Consider the following 10,837-nt stretch of genomic DNA (forward strand, 5'->3'; position numbering starts at 1 on the left):
ATTTATTGAATTTTTGGGCCTAAATAATAAATATGTTAGATTATGATGCAAGATCCGTTAATTTAGGAACCATGATAAATAAGAACCAAGTTATTGCTTTATTAGGGACTAATCCGCTCTCTGCTTCTGTCAACGCCGCGCACTCTTCCCGTGAAACCGGAAGTATAAAGGAATAGAGGAAAAGATGCCGTTCTTGTAATTATTTAACGTTTAAATCTAATATTGAAGTATTTCTTACTTTTAACATAAAAATGGTTCACAAATCTCCCCAGCATATGCAAAGAGTGAGGGATATCTTCTCCAATTATTCTAGTGCGGTCGAACTTCGAAGACTCATTCCAAGGATTTCGTGCTACGACCTGGCTGGCTTTTTTACAAGGTACACTCGTAAGGTTTGTTTTTCATTTATTAGGTCCCTGGAGAAAGGAAATATTCGATGTGTGCTAAACTGCTAACAAGAAGAATAATATGTGGATGTCCTTTAAATCTTACGGAATTCAAGTTGCAGCAAAAAGATCATGCATGTCACACCGTATAGCGGAAAAGGTAAAGGAATCTATAGGCATTACTTTCTTGGAAGTGGGCTTAACGTGATGGTAACGACTCCATGTTTGGACATAATTATACATGAACAAGGACCACTAAATGCAGATTCCTTACACATCTTGCGAGTCGCTCTCACCAATGATATCTACCTCCTCTGCCACTCCAACCTCTCATTACTCGGCCCAGAATATCGACATGAAAAAATCCCACTTGCAAAACCAAGTTGCGGCATGAGTCCAAATGCTTTTGCAGTATCTACAAACATAATATGCATAACAAAAACTTTGCAATCCAATAGCTAATTATTTCTTGCAGGAATCACGAATATTGTCGATGGGAGGGCATAAGTATAGTCCATAGCATTTTATTAAGATCAGACATCTCTAAAAAAAAAAATTCATCAATAGAAAATTCGAGACGTGGGCTTGTTTGATTTTAGTTTTTAAGAACAGTTTTTTTAATTTTTAGAAAGACAAAAAAAACTATTTAATAATGTCTATTTTGTAAAAATAGTTCTTAAAATTATAACTGGGCAAAAAAATTAATTTAATCCTTTTTAATAAAATAATTACGCATTTATTACAGTTTTAAAAATAATTACGGATCTACTGCACAATGTGACGTCCCTTTTGGGCATCACATTGTGCACCCTATATATTCCCCTTTCACTCTTACAACTCTTCACACCTCTTCTCTCATCTTATATCTCTTCTCTACCAAAATTCCTAACATCATACATACATAATCCTTCATCTTTAATTTAGTATTTGAATTTTATTTCTTATTCTATTTAAGAATGAGTTCAAATCCTAATTCTATTCGTGTTGTGTTATATTACAATGGAAGAAAGGTAGAAGGTCGACGAGGTGTCATGTTTGAAGGTGAAAAAAAGGCCGACACGTATCCAACGCAACGCAACCATTGGTGAACTGCATCATAGAATTCGGCAGAAGTTAAGACTTCAAGACAACCAATGTATCACTCGGATCACGACAAGGTTATGGCAATGTGATAAATACATTAGTTTTCAAGTGGTTGACGATGAAGACGTTAAGATGACAATGGAAGAAATTTTCAACCAGTCAAGGACAGATTTTCTGGAGTTGTATGTCGACATCGCCGCAGCGGAGAATGTTCCATTACCGGTGAGGTCAGTTGATTTAAATTCTCCCCGTCTTCCATCACGGTCTGCCGCTCATGCGTCTCCAGTTGGTAACATTTCTGAGGGAGATGAAAATGATCCAACTTGGAAAATGCACGACAAAGACGACGACGATGATGAAAACATCGCAATGGAAGAACGTCTTCTGGCGGAGGATGCTAGTGCTTCAGATGGAGATAAAGGTGGTGAGACGGGTGCGTCTCAAATCCCAGTCTACCATGAACCAGTGGTCACGCAAATGCCGCAATTGCATGACGTTGTGTCTGCCCCATTATGTAATCATCAAGGTAATTGATATAATTTGTATATACCTGAATTGATACCTGATTTAATATCTGATTTAGGAAGTTTGTATTAAAAACTTTTAATTATTAGATGCAGGTGACGAAGCTGTTATTCCTTTTTGGCAAGGAATTTCGCATTATTCGTACATTGATTGGAGTTATCGGAGTGAACAAGAATCATGCACTGATGGTACGATTTCAGGATCGGGTTCAATACAAGGTCCGTGACAACTGGGTGACAAGTTATTTGTGAACCAAGAATTTGCAACAAAAAAAGATGTCCAAATGGCACTTAAGCACAACCTGATTAGGGAGCATCAAGAAGCAATTGTAATTGAGAGCACGCCTGCAAAGTTATTCATAAAATGTTGTGCATATGATAAAGGTTGCCTGTGGCGCGTTAGGGCGATCAAACCAGTGTTTGGTGAAAATTGGAAGATTACGAAATGGGGTGGAGATCACAATTGTTTGAATGAGCACATTTCCCAGGGACATAGACAGCTCGACGCGGATCTCGTTATAGTACGTATTTATTTTCAATGACATGTCAACATTTACATACTGCTGTGTCATTAAATTCGTTCTATGTTATCGAGTCTGTGACCTTTTCAATGCAAGGATGATAAGGGAAGAACCATCTGTCTCAATTTCTTTGGTTCAAGAAAGGATAACCTCTAAATATGGCTTTAAAGTTTCCTATAGAAAGGCATGGTATGCGAAGCAGAAAGCGATGGCAATTATGTACTGTGATTGGGAGAAAGCAAAGCAGAAAGCGGTGGCAATTATGTCATATTGCAAGCAACTTCAATCAAAAGTTTCGAAGTGAGGGTTTGAAGCGGATGTTGAAGAACTTAGGTAAACTCATTCACAGATCCTTATTTATTTCTTTCCATTATATGTCTCATTTTATGATTAATTCGATGATGTCCAATTTGTGCAGGCTATACTCCGACCATGGTTGATTTTGAAAGGAATCTTGCAAGCTTCCGTGAAAGTAGTCATCAAATTGCTGAGTGGATTGATGCCATCCCTAAGGAAAAGTGGTCGCATGCCTACAATCTTGAAGGACGGAGGTACGGGCATATGACAACAAATTTGGCAAAATCTGTCAACAGGGTTTTGAAGGGGGATAAAAATATGCTGATAACTGCATTGGTTAAGCACACACATAGCAGATTGGTTCATTATTTTGTTGAGAGAGGTACATCTGCCGTTGCGCAACTTCAATCATCTCATCATCATTGCAAAAATGTTGTTGAACTGGTCAAGAAGAATCAGGTACATGCAACAGACCACCATGTTCGTGCATACAACGTGGATCATACTGTCTTCGAGGTTGACGCAGGTTGGGAGCGTTCATATTCTGTCAATCTCCCACAGAGATTTTGTCAATGTGGAAAGTTTAAGGCCTTTAAGTACCCGTGTAGTCACGCCGCTGCTGCTGCTTTAAGTGTTAGGCAGAGTCCTTTCACGTACATAGACGATGTCTTCTTGACAACTAACTTGGTCGAGGCTTATTCTTTTCTGTGGGAGCCAATCGCAAACGAGGAAGCAATACCGCCAAGTACAGGTCCAAAGATTATTCCCGATACCACTATGTTGCGTGCAAAAGGTCGTCCAAAGTCAACTCGCATACGCAACGAGATGGATGAAGTCGAGATAAGTCAAAGCTGTATCAGGTGTGAACTATGCAAGGAACGCGGCCATAATCGGCGAGCATGTCCAAATCGTGGGAGAAACGACTGAGATACTTATTAGTTATGTATGTTTACTTTATGTATGTTGAACTATTTCTTTATGTTTCCTTTAGTAGTTATGTATGTCTGGATGAGGAGGAAGGGGTGGAGCAATGGGTGGGAATCATATCCATGCCCAAATCTGAAGAAGAATGTGGCAACCACCCATGTCAGATCGACCGACATCTGTACACTCGCACAAATTCCTGAACTAGTGTGCCAGAACCGCAAATTCCCAGCTGAAACGGCCAATCTCATCAAATCCTCCCCCAAGCAACGGGACTAGCCGACAACCGATATTGCTACCTCCAGACTTGTTCGCCAGCAACCAACACCCCAGCATGCGGGCAATGTGCGCCTTTGTGAAATGTATCTCGCGATCATGATCCCAGCATGATCAGTCCACCGGGTATATAACCGATCTAAGAATGAGATGCGGAGGTCACCTGAATGATGGAACTCATTGGCCTGTGGAACCGGGCCAAAAACAGCAGCACAAACAGCGGGTCAATCCTCATTTGTAGATCTGGTAACAACAATACCGTCAGTGGGCAATCCTAATATGCTGGCCACATCCTGTAAGGTGATAGTCATCTCACCTTGCGTCATGTGGAATGTATGTGTCTCTGGTCTCCACCTCTCGACTAGAGCACTAATTAATGGGGCATCGATCTGAAATAAGTTATACAATTATCACGTGTTAACGAATGGTATTGAATAATTACATAAATACAAGACGTCGTAAATCGCATACCTGGATATGTCGCATCCAGGCAACATGGATAAATCCAGCCTGTGTGAGGTAGTCTGTGACCACCTCTGGAATAGCCTCGGTAGGTGGCCCCCCTGTGGTTTCCCACGCCTGGTCTTCAGTCTCCTCACATGCTCCGTATTCCACACTCGTGAAATATGGGCACACTGCGTCCTTTTACGAATGACGTCCCATCTATAAGGCCCAGGTATGATGTAGATGCTAGGATCGGTAGGCTCTGCATCCGATGTAGAACCCGAAGATGATGATGAATCAGTCATGACCCTAAACTCACCATAATATAAAACAACAATGAAATTAATCACATGTAACAACACATTTTATGTACAAATTAATTAAGCAATACCCTAATTTATTATCAACAAAATTAAGCATAAACCCTACGTTTTTACTAGAATCGACATTAATGAAATATTATTAATACGTAGTACAGTCATTTATTTGTAATTAAATTATAATAAAACATCGGACACAAATTAAATCATATTGACATAATACTTAACCCTAAGTCACTAATAACTTCATAAATATGTACTAATCATCACACCTAACTGACTACAAAATTATCAATACACTCTCGCATTAATAACATCATACAAAATTTATGAAGTCACTATCACTATTTTCTAAATCACTATCACAAAATAATAGCATGGTACAAAATTTCTAAGTGACTATCCTAATGTTCTAAGTTTCTAATATACGATAAATCCTAACATGTTCGCAAGGTAGCACTGTAATTTAAACGTATACATAGCAGGTATTACGAACTTACCTAAGTTGGCAGAGCTTCGCTACGAAAATCTTCGCGTTTGGTCGGGAGCACAAACCGTGGTTAGAGAGAGGTGAAATAGTGAGAAGTGAAATGGTAAAAAAAAGGGTATATATAGGGCACACATGAGACGCCCCTTTTGGGCATCACATGTGACACTCCATTGGGGCGTCTTCCCTTAGGGTGAGACGCCTCAATGGAGCGTCACATTGTGCAATAAATGTGTAATTATTCCCAAAACTACAATAAATGCGTAATTATTGAATTAAAAAGTATTATTTAATTTTTTTTGCCATTATAACTGTTTTAAAATTTTTACAATCAAATTTAGAGAACATCAGGTCTAATTTTTTTTTTGTATTTTAACTTTGGGTTCATTTTTTCTGCAGTTATTGCAGATAAATTATCTGTAATAAGCCCAATACAACGTCGTTTTGGGGCAAAAATCATGATATTTTTATAATTTTATTTTATTTCAGAGTTATTATATTCTTTATAATTATAATTTTCTAATCTTTCAACCCAAAATGACGTTGTTTTGAAAGTAAATGCAAATAATTTATCTGCATTAATAACAAAAATATTTTTCCGTTTAACTTTTAACTTTGAAAAGAAAAAAAATAAAAAGCACTTATTTCATTAAATATTTTACAAAACAATTTTGAGGGGAAAAAAAACAGAACACAATTGCGCATATCCTAATATACGACGAAAAAATGTTGACATCATTACGGGGGTGGCGGATACAGACTTCTTTGTTCTTATCCTCATAGATCAAGTAAATAAATTATTCTTATCCATACTCTAAAATTGACCTCTCAGAGTGACTTTCAGAAAACTGACATCATCCACTTTGTAATGCAACCACTAGTTTTATTACTCAAATGCCAGACATCAATAAAGCATGTTTTTTAATTTCTATTGACCGCATCAAAAAGCCACCATACCATCCTACCGCTAGAATCCTTAAACAGATTGAAGCACTAAGATGACAATACAAGCACAGTAGATGTATGCTAAAAAAAATAGTTTTCTGACAGCTCTGCTGATTAAGTTTTCAAATGCTATTAAGGATTTGGTTACGAAATAAGAATAGTTTCCATTATTTTTGTTATCGCAAGACTCCAGATTTTATCTACTGGAACTACGAAGGAACACAAACTTAAGATGCATCAACATATTGCACTGTATCCATCAAACCAGCGTCATTCCAAAGCCATGTCACTCATGTATCGGACAAATAAAAAAGAAAAGAAATTCATTTGGCATCTACAAGCCAGTTGAATAAAAAATAAAGGCATTGGATACCAAAAAAAACATCATGAAGAGATGCAAATGGATCTACATACCATATGGCATAATGTGTGTTTAAATTAGTTTATTTTGTGTCCAAAATAGCTAATAATCAAAAGCTTACTAAGAAAGCTTTTGAAAAAGAAAAAAAATCCTTTTTTCCCAAAAATAAACAAAACCAAACATGCAAAGTCAAGAGACTGAAGAAATCGATAATTTAACGTAGTAGCTTCATGCAAAGATGCATGTCTGGCGTGTGTCCAAGCCAAAAAAACGAATTTTTATTTTAGACATGTCCACACGAGTGAGCGACAAGTGCTGAGTGCATGTCAAGGGCAGTTTTAGTGCAGAACCCAATTAGTGACCAACATCATATTCCCTCTTAGGGTAACTTATGCGGAAGTGTTTTATTTTCAAGTATTGGGGTCACACTAACCTTCTGCGGAGGCCTTAAAATATTACCATCTTCAAAGACCCGGCCTAGCCAAACGGTTGACTCTGATACCACTGTAGAAATAGTAACCGGGGAGCCCAAAACCTTTATAAGGAATCTTTTACTAATGGACCAAATGACAGATCACAATAAGTGAATCGACATCACATCTCAACCCAAAATCTTAAGGCTATAGTCTTTTGCGCTTATATGGTCCTTACTTAGTTCAATTCTAATCAATGTGGAACTTCTTTATAACTTACACTTGAATATTTTCAACATCCTCCCCTCAAGTGTGAGGCCCAACATCATATTTCGTGAAACTACTTCGAAATGGAGCACCAAAACTATTTCCCCTTATGCAAAATAGCTATTACTTCATACAGCTAAATTATTTTCATCTTTAGTTAGCATTCTTAGTCACAAGAAAAATGATACAAAGTATATGCAGTTCTGTTAACGAAGCAACTATTGAATGACTTTATCTTTGATAGAAACGATCTCTTTTCCATGCTTGCGGATGCAGTAATTATGCGTAGTAGCACACGACAGGTAAGTATGATTGCAGTACAGATCTGAAAACCAACAGAGTCCAAATGTGGAAGATAAACACAATTGGCTTGCTAATCACACAAAACACAAAGCAGTCTAGCACATATAGTTCCATGTAGGCAGCTGGGTAATCAAAACACCAAATTAAAGGATTTTAAACATGAAGATCTATATGGTTATGGCATATATAACAAGCAAGTTAAAAAGAAATACCCAATGATCAAATCGAATTGATAAACCATAAGTCAAATGTTATTGGAACAAATACATCCTAGCTTCAAAATCCTTTAAAAAATGAGCTACCTTAAATTTTCACTAGAGCCCGGCCCTACTTCATACTTGTGCTGCAAAGCCGACCATCTATTTTGTAGGTTGTAATGTTGTATCCCTCGAACACAAGATAAACAGTAATATCAGTAAATTTATTGTAAGAATTTCAAAGATAAACAAATTATCAGCAGGTCTGGCTATTGCGCATTGTGTTTTGAGTTTTGACACTTTAACCCACCGACTAGTATCTAAAATGCAAAGTCTAACTTGGCACTGACAAAATGAAGGATTATATTTGGTTAAAACTGTCAAGATCAATTCTCCTAAAAGCTTAATCTATTAGGTGTAGCCTATGAATGGCTTTATTTCTACCAAAAACAATTAAACGCGTCCTTTCATCACAATTCTCCTCTTCCACTTGTTGTCCATTGTCCTGTTTCGTATTGTGGTTCCTACGGTAAAGGAAAACAGGTCACTTCATTTTCGATCCCTTTTGAAGTACATTCATCCTACAGGTTTAACCAATTACCCCACCAACACTATTCTTTCTATTGATAAGGAGCTAGCTGGCGATCTCTTTACCGCACCATCCCTTGACCGAAGCAACCATTCTTTTTCTATTATTTACTGCTTGTGGAATTCAATGAAGCCACCCATTAATTTTTCTGAAATTCCTTCTCCTGCCGTCCTTTGCAGCCTGCTTATATAACCATTGCTTAAGACTGTTCTTAACAGCAAACTTGAACTTTTTATCTTCAGATGGCATCATGTTGGACACCAAGGCAAAACAAACTTTTTGAAAGAGCCCTGGCTTTATATCACGCGGTAGGCGGCAGAGAGTTGCCAACGAGGTGGGAAAATATGTAGAGGAGGTTAAAAGGCACTATGAGATCCAAAGAAGATTTCATATGCAATGAACATGGTCAAGTCCCATATCCCTACAGAACAAACAGTAGTGATGACAGCTAAGTCATTGGTAATGAACAGCACAGGTAAAGCACCACCTTTTACCGATAAATGAGTAAACACTAAACAGTCTACTTACAGATGTTCCAAAATTAATTTTAGTTTTTTACTCATAGGTACTTGCAGCTCTATATCAGAAATAAGAAAAACGGCAATATTTCTCTTCCCTTTTGAAAATAACTTCTTACAGGCCAGTATCATGCGCATCTAACTTCTAGTCATCCATGATAATAATTCTATTATCACTTTCTTGCTAACTTATAACTGTCCAAACATACAATTCTCATGTGCTGGCGAGACAGTAAATATCAAAGACCAACTCTCCTAAAGTGACCACTTGGTCATTTGAGTCTCTAATATCATTTCAAAGGACCAACTCTTCCATAAAGCTTAAGCTGATTTATGGTTTTATTGCATCTATAATAAATCTCAGATAAGGATTATATACCAGAACAATCTGAATCTTACACTGTCTGCATAATCATCCATTGTCTACTACTGTCTATTAAAATTGAAGCCCTTGATAGCATCTATTCTTCAGTTCAGGACTCTCTTACTCTAACCAATTTTTTAACATTAACTCCCCTTTTTATGTGTCTAGCAGGCTCTTAATGATCCATAATACAACAACATTGAAGACTAATCAGTATATGGGTAATATGTAAGTATACATATGAAATTATCATGTTTGTTAATCCTAAACAGATAAACAGTATCTCTTCCCGGAGAACAGTGCTAGAACCAAAAAATATATAGTATAGAGCAGCAAAGTGCGGACAAAGTGAAAGAACGTGAGTGATTTTGAAGCAGACCGCAACAAAGAAATGACAACAATAACAAACAGAACAAGAATTGATGGCAATGATTAAAGCATTATGCGCATTGAGAAAATGGTGCGGTGTATTGAATGATTACCTCAGTGATTCTTGATTCTGACGAAGAGTGCGACAAAACCATATGGCGCATCTGAAACCAAAGGTTAATGCTCTTTTAGTTTAAGAGCGATTGGAGGCGATGAAGTGGTGTTACGAAAAGAGAGAGCATCATATATCTGAACAAAGGGGCAACAATAGATATAAATCAATGAAAGCCGGAAAGTTTGTCCAAGAACAAAGCAAGTTTCAAGTGGCATCGAGTTCAAATTTTATCAATATCACTTTTAAGTTTCCAAGATTTATTTTAAAAAAATAAAAAAAAATTAAGTATCCGTATATCCTAGGAGTATTTTTAAATGCAAATGAAATTTAAATAAAAGATATAAGTAAAAAAAATACTAAAGAGAAGATTAATTTAATAAATAGATGAGGGATCGATTTAACTGATGTGAACTAAAATAATTTTTTACTAAATAATTTTATCTCAAATCTGCAGTTGGATGGAAATTTTCCTATCATAAAGATGATGTTTAAAACATATTATAATAATCCAAAATTATATAGTATTTTATTATTATACATTAAATTTAACATAATAATAATTTAAAATTCATCATGTCCATATACGAGGAATCATAACCATACAAAGATGAAAATAAATATAAAGCATTAAATATGAGAAATCATAACCAGGTGGAAATAAATATAATATTTTCATTTTCTACAATTAATTTTGAACGCGAACTTCCTTTATCCCACCCAAAATGATGTCGTTCTGAGCTGACAATACGAAACGTTATATACAGTGACAGTACAAATAATAAATCCTATACATATATATAGGGCTTATGTTTTCTTCTGTAACAGAAATCAAGATTTTTTTCCTGCACTCACACCAACAGTGCCCATTTATTTTTTTATTTTTTTTATTTTAATTTTAAGTGGGCTCCACATAGAAGATTGTCTCACTCACATGAGATAAGATATTTGCCGCAAAATAAGATGATTATTTCCCATTTATATATATATATATATATGAGAAAAATATTTCTCAAGTAGCTTGACATATATTTATCTCTGGCTACCCCAAAATTATGTCGTTTTGTTTATTTATTTCCTTATATTAATTGAATTCACCTTTTTAAATGGTTATGATTCCCTTTTTCTCTCTCTTCC

The 10,837-nt window shown here is 36.3% G+C and overlaps 1 protein-coding gene and 1 long non-coding RNA gene across 2 annotated transcripts; both read right to left on the reverse strand.

The window, feature by feature from the left end:
* Positions 1 to 4,235: 4,235 nt before the first annotated feature.
* On the reverse strand, positions 4,236 to 4,760 carry LOC133288539 (uncharacterized). Its single transcript, XM_061486320.1, has 2 exons — positions 4,483 to 4,760; positions 4,236 to 4,380 (listed from the first exon to the last, which is right to left on the reverse strand). The coding sequence occupies exons 1-2, from the start codon at positions 4,758 to 4,760 to the stop codon at positions 4,236 to 4,238; spliced, it is 423 nt and encodes a 140-aa protein (XP_061342304.1).
* Positions 4,761 to 7,498: 2,738 nt separating this feature from the next.
* On the reverse strand, positions 7,499 to 9,813 carry LOC133288535 (uncharacterized). The gene is made up of 3 exons (XR_009748374.1): positions 9,702 to 9,813; positions 7,854 to 7,938; positions 7,499 to 7,573 (listed from the first exon to the last, which is right to left on the reverse strand). It is a non-coding gene; the product is annotated as an uncharacterized LOC133288535 (long non-coding RNA).
* Positions 9,814 to 10,837: the final 1,024 nt, after the last annotated feature.

Source organism: Gastrolobium bilobum, unplaced genomic scaffold (assembly GCF_033153095.1).
Source record: "Gastrolobium bilobum isolate Gb01-03AN ecotype WA unplaced genomic scaffold, APGP_CSIRO_Gbil_v1 utg728, whole genome shotgun sequence".
Taxonomy (NCBI): Eukaryota; Viridiplantae; Streptophyta; class Magnoliopsida; order Fabales; family Fabaceae; genus Gastrolobium; species Gastrolobium bilobum.

Bases quoted from the DNA above. Each gene is read 5' to 3' on its own strand.
- LOC133288539 (XM_061486320.1), bottom strand. From the start codon at position 4,760: ATGACTGATTCATCATCATCTTCGGGTTCTACATCGGATGCAGAGCCT. The intron at 4,381-4,482 runs GTATGCGATTTA...CCCATTAATTAG, and splicing joins CCTGGATGCGACATATCCAG to TGCTCTAGTCGAGAGGTGGA.